Source organism: Ostrea edulis, chromosome 2 (genome assembly GCF_947568905.1).
Source record: "Ostrea edulis chromosome 2, xbOstEdul1.1, whole genome shotgun sequence".
In the NCBI taxonomy this organism is placed as follows: domain Eukaryota; kingdom Metazoa; phylum Mollusca; class Bivalvia; order Ostreida; family Ostreidae; genus Ostrea; species Ostrea edulis.
In genome coordinates this window covers 21018139-21028538 of record NC_079165.1, presented here as the reverse complement: position 1 = coordinate 21028538, position 10400 = coordinate 21018139, and the positions used below count along the sequence as shown (strand labels likewise).

General features: G+C 33.3%; 1 protein-coding gene across 1 annotated transcript; it reads left to right on the top strand.

The window, feature by feature from the left end:
- The first annotated feature begins 258 nt into the window (after window positions 1-258).
- Window positions 259-10390, top strand: LOC125681877 (complement C1q-like protein 3). Its single transcript, XM_056156390.1, has 4 exons — window positions 259-286; window positions 1763-1821; window positions 6840-6996; window positions 9934-10390. Exons 2-4 carry the CDS (start codon window positions 1819-1821, stop codon window positions 10332-10334), a joined length of 561 nt encoding a protein of 186 aa, XP_056012365.1. The 5' UTR covers window positions 259-286; window positions 1763-1818; the 3' UTR covers window positions 10335-10390.
- The last annotated feature ends 10 nt before the right edge of the window (window positions 10391-10400 follow it).

Here is a 10400-nt window from a genome sequence, read left to right as displayed (position 1 = left end):
ATTAATGGAGATATTCAGGGTGTGTTAAACTAATTATTACTCAAAATTGTTAGGGTGTCGAATGATTATTCGGGGAATTAAAAGTAGCAATTAAGTGAGCATCGACAATAATATCCTCAGCTGTTGTAAAGTCAATTTCAATTTGAAACCAATTCGATATTGCTTTACAAGGAGACAAGGGCATATGTCATAAAATCTATGAGGGGAAAAAAATTATTAACACAAGAACAGTATCTAAATAACTGTAAAATTCAGTTATATTTGTATCATCTGAACTTCTTTTGAGGTAAGTTTATTTGTCGTCAGTACATATATAACGAGAAGAGTTTTAATGAAGTTAAAGGTTAATTTGTAAAATTTACTACAAGGTATATTATTAGAGATACATAGTCTATTGATAGACTAGAGGGTTATTTTTTTAAAGTTTAATTTATTTATTTAGTTTATTTATTTAGGAATAGGCACACACACACACACACACACACACACACACACACACACACACACACACACACACATATATATATATATATATATATATATATATATATATATATATACACAATATAAATACAAGACAATATCACAGAGGAACATATAGTTAAAAGAAAAGTTGATGTTAAATACATAAGATAAAAGGGTAAATTTTAACAGTTATTTGACTTTAAGAGCACAATGAAATAAATTAATGTACAGGAGTATATGCCTATGCCAAGGATAACCCATGAAAACCATATGGCTTATTTCCAATTGGGGTCCTTCTGATCTTATAATATGACATACACAATATATTATCATTATTAGCATAACGAAATAATGCAAACAAGAAAGACATTGAAAGACATTGATCTGAAACACATATGAATACTTTTAAATATCTTACATTTCAACACAACAGTGCCGAGTATTGAAAATTGCTGGAATACAGAGCTTTGAACAAATAACAACCTTAATAACTATGTATGATAAAGACAATATATGTGATCAATAATACAAGAAGGCACTATCTGCCATTTTCTTCATTTTGTTGAGTAAATGTTTTTAACTGCAGATTTGAATGAAAATTTATTGTTTATACATTTTATTTTATCAGGGAGAGAATTCCAATATTTGATGCCGTTGCATGTAAAATAAAAAGTTTCTGATTCCATTTTCTCAACCCTTGGTAAAACGAAATTAAGCTTACTTGATCTAGTTGATCTGGATGAACAATTTCTTTTAAAATTATTTTTCAAATAATCTGGACATTTTTCATGAAAAATACCAAAGACGTGATTCAGTCGGAGCTGTTTTACTCTATTGTTAATGTTCAAATACTCCATTACAATTCCGATGTTCCGATTGATTCGAGAAGATAGTCTATTAAAAAGTTTTATTGCATGTAGTAATTTATCGTATCTCAAAAAAGTGTATACATGTATAAAGATCCTGAATTTCGTTCACTTAATCTGTTAAAAGTGCTTTGGATCGAATAAAGACACGATGAAATGTTTTATAATTCCTATCGATAATTAGTTCATTAGTCATGTGAAGAAAATTATATTTTATTCATTTGATTCAGTAATTTTCATCCTCGGAGTAGCCGATCCATCACCGATTTTATGTAACGTTATTACAAGTTCTGCTATTGAACAAAATAAGTACTAGTAAATTTAATCTTCTCAGTTTGTTACGTCACTTAATATTGAATATTGTGACTTACACAATCAACAGTGTCTACAGTTGCCATTGTAACCAAACCAACAGTGCCATTCTATTTCAGGTACATATCATCACACGACAAACCCCACTCAGTGGTAATTTCAAAACATCATTGAAATGGTAAGAATACTTATATTTCGGTGTATGGGAAGATTAGATGCAAGGTGAAGATAACGAACAGTGATCAATCTCATAACTCCTACAAGCAATACAAAATAGATAGTTGGGTAAACACGGACCCCTGGTCACACCAGAGGTGGGATCAGGTGCCTAGGAGGAGTAAGCATCCCCTGTTGACCGGTTTCGACAACGCATTATCTTGAAAAGCATGCAGATATTCCCCCATAATTATTCCATATTATACCGAGTTACGTTATGGCCAGTTACAGTCTTTTCCATGCAAATGAGAATCTAAGAAACCCACGACCAATTTTTTTTTTTCAAATTCAATTTCCACTGAATCGAACAAGTTCAAGATATGCCCTCGAGATTAGTCTGTGATCCTTTCATAAAGTAATGTGAAGTTAAATATGCATCAATTTTATTTCTGCCCATCGTCCTGGTCATCAAAAGACAAGATTTGATATCAATGGGATGGATTAACTTTATTAACGACCTTTAGGTAAATTTGAAATCGCAATCTTTTCCGAAGTAAACAGCACCAACACTTTTAAAAACTTTACACCATTATTTCCAATTTGCGCTGTGCGCTATTTGAGAGATGTGTATTTTAATCAGATTGCATTATTCCTCACGAAAAAATTAAAGACTAGGTTTTTTTGACACAATGAACAGTAACTCTTTCAATTAAAACGGAACTCAGAATTATTCATATTCTAAAACAATTGCTTTATGAAACATCGTACTGATCGTATGCACAAGTCCTCCGAAGTTGAAATTAAAAAGATGCTGGAGTTTCTTATTCATAATATTGAAGAAGTCTTTGGTGACATTTAGGTGGCTAATTTCACAGCGAAATTTGGACTTATTTGTGAACAAAACACCTCTTTTTTCATTTCGGCAAAAAGAAAACCATCATATATTGAGAGCTTTAACATGCCATTAAATAAAGAAATAAAGAAAGAAAAACAGTGTAATTAGTCACCTAAAGGTCTTTAAATAGTTTCTTTGATTTCCCCATTAACACGAATTATGATTCATTATTAACTGACCTGGTTGAGTTCTTATGAGGCAGAATTTATTCTAAAGCTTCAGTATCAGAAAAATGTCTTGCTGTGACCTTCAATTTGACATTTGGATGCATGCACAACGTGTTCTCAGAAAAACATCTTCACTTTTAAAGAGAACATATTCTATGTATAACCAATTTTTAAACCGAGAAAGGCTACTGACAAATAAGTTGATATCACAGGAATTTTAACAGTTTATGACAGTTCAACAGGAAATGCTTACTCCTCCTAGATACCTGATCTCACGTATGGTGTGTCCAGGGTTCCATGTTTGCTTTACTTTCAATATTGTATACTTTAGAGTGGGTGGGATGCTCTCTAGCCTATTTTGTACCAGCTTGGGCCGTTATTTGCATACTAATTTTAACTGCGGATTGTCCTATTTGTCTTATATAGGGCTCAGGGTTGGTGTTACTCCTTCTGGACACTTTATCACATCGCTGGTGCTTCTAGAGGTTCATGTTTGCGCCACTCTAAAATTTGTATTCGTTTAAGGATTCATGAAATCAGTCAATGTTAGCTATCTTCACTCTTTCATATATCGCCTTTTCATTTTAATAGTTCTTATCAATTTAGGACACCTGTTTATCGCATATATCAGTGAAAGAGTTCGGCATCATGTGAATTCACACTATTATGGGTTCAAAATAGAATCAATTTTCACTTAATATAGCTTGATCTAGTTAACAATAAAAGACAATATATATCTCCCTTGTGCATAGCTCTTATCCTTAGACGAATTTGGCTCCACTTTTTTGGCACTCTGTTTTTCCCTAAAATAGCTCTTAGGACCTACAAATTTACTTTTATTTCGGATTTCAAAAATTTCGGTTGAGCATCACTGAAGAGACATTATTTGTTGAATCAAAATTGGTACCGTATAAGTTTTACATACTGGTATACGTAATTATGAAGAAGTTAAAAATGTTCAATTGTTAAAGCACAACGCACGGCGCCGGACGACAATCAATTGCAATAGGTCACCTGAGTAAACTCAGGTGACCTAAAATTGAATGCAAGGTGAAGATAACGAACAGTGATCAATCTCATAACTCCCACAAGCAATACAAAATAGATAGTTGGGCAAACACGGACCCCTGGACACACCAGAGGTGGGATCAGGTGCCTAGGAGGAGTAAGCATCCCCTGTTGACCGGTCACACCCGCAGTGAGCCGCATATCCTGATCAGGTAAACGGAGTTATCCGCAGTCAAAACCAGTGTGCCAAGAACGGCTTAACAATCGGTATGAAACACGTCAGACAGCATTTGACCCAATGCGAGGTTGTATTGACGAACTAGATCGTTATAACGACCATAGAATTTGCGAAATGCTGACTTCAATCGAGACTGTTGAAATCCCTGTACCATCAACTTGTTTGTCAGCAGCTTACCTCGATTTAAAAACTGACTATACCCAGAACAAGCTCTTGCATATCGAATCAGTTGAGATATATAAACACCATATGCAGGTGATAATGGAATATTGCTACATAAATGTGGGAAGTTGACGATGGAAAAGTTGAAATCATCCCGTTTGTCATACAGTTGAGTTGTCAGTTTGCCGTTAATGTCCATTTGATATAACAAATTCAAAGTTTCAAATACAGAGTCCATTCCTTTTTTTTAAATATTTTTTTATTTTCTTCTATTCTGTAATATCAACACAATATGCCACATATGCATCAATCTTCAATTTACAGGGGGGGGGGGAGTTTTGAGAGAGAGAGAGAGAGAGAGAGAGAGAGAGAGAGAGAGAGAGAGAATAAATATATCAAAAGGTTGTTTCAATTGAATAAAAGGTCCCATCCATTCCAGGTTGTGTCAAATTTTGTTTTTTCACCATTTTTATAGGTGTATTTCAAGGTCTCATAGTTCTTTTTCAAAATGAGATATGCTACTACAATATTTAATGTCTTTTCTGTACACCTCATTGTATATATGTAGTACTTTAACCACAGAAAAAGTGTGTTTTGAATATATTTGTTTGAATCAAGAAATCCCAGCAAAAATTTTTTTTTTTTTTTTGTAATAGATAACTAGATTTGTATTTTCTTCAACATATGTTTCCAAAGTATTTAAAAAGGATTGAACATATACACATTCCCAGAAGAGGTGTTCCAATGTTTCTTCTTCCAATTTACAAAATGTACAACTTTTTGTATCCTTCCTCTTAATTTTATGCAGGAAAGTGTTTGTAGCCAAAATTCTATTCATAAGTCTATATTGGAACCATTGAAATTTTGAATTTTTTGTTAACTTAAATGGTACTTATAAATTGTTTTCCATTCACTTTCTTCAAGTTCAAATACATCTTCACAAGTCAAGGGTTATTGATTTGTTACCTCGCACTAACCCTTGACATCAGTCGGTATTTAAAAGTTGGGCTCGAGAAGAAGGATGACGCAATACGCTAAAATTAATCAGCCAATGGGATTTCGTGTTTCAGATGAAAATTTGGTAAGGGAATAAACAGAAAGTAAAAAATGGCGTCCGTTGACGAAAAGATAAGTGAAAAACATCAAATCGATCATTTGACTGAAAACCAAAAGCTTTTGATATCATGTATCAGAGAAGGAAAAGATGTATTTATTAGGACTAAAACCGGCAGTGGTAAATCGCTATCTTACGAAGTTGTTCCCATTATTTTGGACAATTTGTTTAATTTGTTAAAACATAGTCGACAAACGTACTTCGACAATCCATCATTTTCATTAGGCTCATACCCCAAAACCTCGTCTAATTGTTTCTTCAAGCAAAACGAACCCCCGAAAATCAATCGACGGTATCTGTCTTGTACTAATTGGCCACAAATTCTACACCACAATGCCGTCGCCATGCGTATTTACTGTTTAGTTTTGTTTTCGACCGATTATAAAAGCCGTTGTCTGATTGGTTTGCAGCTTCAGGCTGCATACCAATCATGTGCTTCTTCTCGATAGCGACTGATGTCAAGGGTTAGTGCGAGGTAACGAATCAATAACCCTTGACTTGTGAAGATGGTCCAAATAGAGTGTTCCATTTTGTTTTACAGATTGGTTCAGTATCGTTATAGTTCAATACATGTACATGTATATCATAAACATGTTTTGATTTCTTACAACATGACAATTTAAAAATATTAGGTAAAATCAAGGGATTTTGTACCTTAAATATAGCCCTTTCATTATTTTTTGTTTTCATCCATGCTTTTACTGCCTGTACTATACCCATAAATTCTAAAAAAAAAATTATATGTACACAAGGATAAATCGATGAAAAGTTTTTATATCTATAAAAAGTACCATCTTCATGCATGATATCATTTACATATTGTATGTTATACTCAAACAGATTTTTATTGAAATATGTTTTTTACCTATCATAATGTTTGGATTTTTAAGAAAAAGTGGTATATCACCTTTTGCCTTTTCTATAAGAAGGCTGTCTTTCTGAACTAAGTCTATTCAAGCATTAAAGACATCTATCCAAAAGACTATTTTGAGTGGTTTTTTTAATCTCATGTATATAATCTATTCCACATGTAGTTAATTTTGTCAAATCAAGCTTGGGAATGAAGAGTTCAAAGCCTTTATCTGTAAAGATTAATTGTCTCATCCAAACAAATTTTTAAAGATGCAATAAAGACTCCATTCTTTCTTCTTATCTATATGAAAGGTGAAGATAGCGAACACTGATCAATCTCATAACTCCTATAAGCAATACAAAATATATGATAATACTTCTAAGTTTAATAGAACGTTATTTGCAACATCGTGAATAGAATTGTACTGTCCTCAGCTGTAAATAATGAATTTTCGAATTAGTTTCAACGACACAATGCTGTCTACTAAAAGCAAATTCTAATTTATTGAAGTAATGCATCTCTGAATTGTTTGGTTCAGGGATGTTCAAGCAGTAAGTGACTTGTGTGGTTGTTTTACATCTATCTATGAAATGTCTGTTTCAGAAGTGTACATACAGCATGGAACTTCTGTGGTTGTTGTTTTTCATCTATGCAGCTGTTAATGGCGATTGTGATAAAGGAATTACGTTGATAAAGGATCAACTTAAAACTTTGGAAAAATCTCTTCACATGGTAGATGGCAGTTCCTGCTGCAGCCCAAGTATGTTTTATTCACACTATTTAATCGTATTTTAACTTACAACGGTCCATTCTTTTATATAGCAATTTATGTCTGATGTTAGGATCAACTTTATCAGATTAATATTTAATTTAAACAGCAAATGTATAGGGGTAGACAGATTGATGAATTTAATAGAATTCTACTTAAGATTACATGTATGCTAAATTTAAGGGGGAATTTTTCTTTAACGCCCTATTCGAGAATTTTCCCTCATATTGTAACGTTGCCAACATTAGATGATTTCTTACCACGAATTTTGACAAACAACTTTGCTTTGATAATGTTTATCAAATTCTTTTCAGTTTTTGAGATATTTAGAAAATATTTTTGACCCCTCTCGGCCCTTTATTTGAGGGGCTGGCCCCCACACTTGATATTGTCGAGTAGGTCTCGTCATTATTTACAATTGTTGTTTTGCAACGTTTAGCAAAGTATTCTTAATTTTCAAAATATATATGATATTCAGTTTTAGGGGTCATCCCCTTAATTCCTTAAAAAGGGGTGTAAAACAAAATTTGAAGATGGCATATTGTTTAGAGTTACATTCTGACCAATTTGTACTATGCTTTACAAAATATTTTCTGTTTAAGAGATAGAAAGAATGACATTTTTATACATTATTCCTCTTAAAACCCCTAATTATATAATCAATGATCATTTTGCTGAAGTCATCAGTTGCAAATCGTTACAACAAAGAATTTGCTTTAAGGTAGTTCCACCTTCCTGTGACATCATAAGATTTTGCAAAGTCAATGATTTGATAAGATTTATGCATGCCAGAAACATACATTTTGTAGGAGTCTTTTTAAATAGTTATTGTAAAAAATCTTGTTAACCATAAAATATTTCAAACGTCTAGGTTATATATGAATAATCAATTATATGTTTCAATCAATTAAATCCAAGGACAATAACTCTGTTTTCATTAAATTATTTATCAAGTTCATTATGCTATAGATTTTCTGTATTTTTCACAAACAATTTGTATATTTTTTAAAGAAACAGATTCATGAAATTGTCGTGAATACTTTTATATCACTATAACCAGTTTTTGTAAAATTTGGTAATGCTGTTAAAAGAAAATAGCAATTTTCTAATGTTGATAACGGGTATATGTGTCCTAATTGATAGAAAAATTTTTATTAATACCACAATATACTAATTTTATCATTTTTATTTGAACCTATAATTCTAGAACGGTGGAATTACCTTAATAATGCTTCACACATTCTTTTTAGGTTTTAAAATATTCAGAAAATACTTTCGACCACTTTCAGACCTTTGTTTCAGGATCTGGCCCATAAAATTGGATATTGGCAAATGCATCTTTTCATTACCTCCTACTTTTGTTATATGTCTTTACAAAGTATTTACGTATTAAAAGATATTAACGAAAATGTATCAAAAATTGCACACAAAAATTTGTCGCACATTTTCGAGTCCAGGTGAGCTTTAGTGCCTTTTGCGACTGACAAATCGCAATATGCTTTATGTTTCATCTATCAAGTCTCCTCTACAATCGCTGAAAATTTAAAGTTGATATCTTCCATAGTTTTAAATAACACTCGAGGACAAAGTGGCCCTCTGAAAGTTAATATCGTACGTAATACGTGACGTAATCAAAATCAGAAAAAAGTTTCGAGTTCAAATAAATATCTACCATCCCTGAAAATTTTACAAAAATCGGTCGACGCATATCCGGGAAATCGCGCCCATTAATTTCGTTTAAAAATATTAGAGAAAAAACCTTACAATAACAATAAGGTCTTCCTTTGGAAACGGAAGACCTTAGTAATAATAGACAAAAATAGTTACAATAACAGTAAGATCCGTTAGAAACGGACGACCTCAATAACTCACAATAACAATAAGGTTTTCCGTTGCAAACGGAAGACCTTAATCATAACTGATGTAGTACCATCGTGTATCCTAATGCAAAGCAGGAAAATTCGGTCATACTGCTTGAATGGGAGAAACTAATAATTATCATAACAATACCGGCGTTGCAACCGATACCACGTGATAATTCAAGGTTCTGATTATTACAAAACATTAAAACTGTTTGTAAGTAACATACACATTGCACGCATAAACAGCAATACTAGATATATATAATTCCTCACCCTCTCTTTCTATATAATTAAATTGGTTATGTACATTTAAATAGCATGTCTAGCTAGTTCACATTCAGCAGAAACTGGTTCAATATTTTCACAGTTAAGAAACCATGATAATTTGTTTTCATCGTCTAATTTAGCAAAGTTACAACAGTGTTTTGTATCACATTCATTGTATCCTCTCTGCATATTATATACCATTGATTGTACGTTGTTTAACGTCCCTCTCGAAAGTTTTTCACTCATATGGAGACATCATCATTGTCGGTGAAGAGCTGCAAAATTTAGGACAATGCCCGGCGCTTATGGCCTTTGAGCAGGGATATTTACCGTGCCACACCTGATGTGATACGGGGTGTCGATGTTTTTAAGTCTCATCCGAAGGACCACCCCATTTAGTTGCCTTTTACGACAAACAACGGGTACTGAGGACTTATTCTAACCCGGAATTCCCCACGGGAATGCATACAATAATTTAGACACTCAAAACGTATAACAGCTTCTCGTCATATAAATGCAGAATTATCTACACACCATTGATATCACTGAGCAAATGTCATCAGTCCATCGCTTAGATAATGATTCGTATATTTAAGAATGGTAGTCGACAAAGTCTAAAGACCGATATAATTTCTTTACATAATGATCGAACAAGGCAATGTACAGGGTTTCAATGTGCCCATTGAATACAATTCCTTTAAAAGATACATTTCTACCATGCACAAAGTTTTTAATTCCTTGAAGATTTTGCAAACATTCGCTACCTTTAACTTTCTTCCTCGTGTATTTTACTTTGTAGAACCGAAAATACCTGTAGCATTCCACGCCGAGCTTGGCTCTAACAGAATTTACAAAGGCGGTTCAGTCTGGGTCTTTGACAATGTCGTCACTAACGTAGGAAATGCGTACAATCCAAAGACGGGGAAGTTCACGACCCCAAGTAAAGGTATCTATCTGTTCAACTGGTACACTCTCAGTAACCCTGGTAAAGTGTCACATGCAGGGTTATACGTAAATGGGAAGATGAAAGGAAGACAGGCCTCAAATAACCAAGGCAATGACAAAAAGTATATTACTGCTGGTAGCAGCATCGTCCTGGCTCTGGAGAAGGGAGATTTAGTATATATCATGGATGCTCACGGATGGACATCAGATGTGAAAAGCTCTTGGACAGCCTTTGGTGGTGTGCAACAGGGCTGACATGCATAACAACCAGTTGTTTATCTACTTCCTTCAATAAAGGTTTATCTAAATTATTTCCGATTT

Coding starts and splice junctions, on each gene's coding strand:
- LOC125681877 (XM_056156390.1), top strand. Junction 6,997..9,933: donor CAGTTCCTGCTGCAGCCCAA/GTATGTTTTATT, acceptor TTTACTTTGTAG/AACCGAAAATACCTGTAGCA.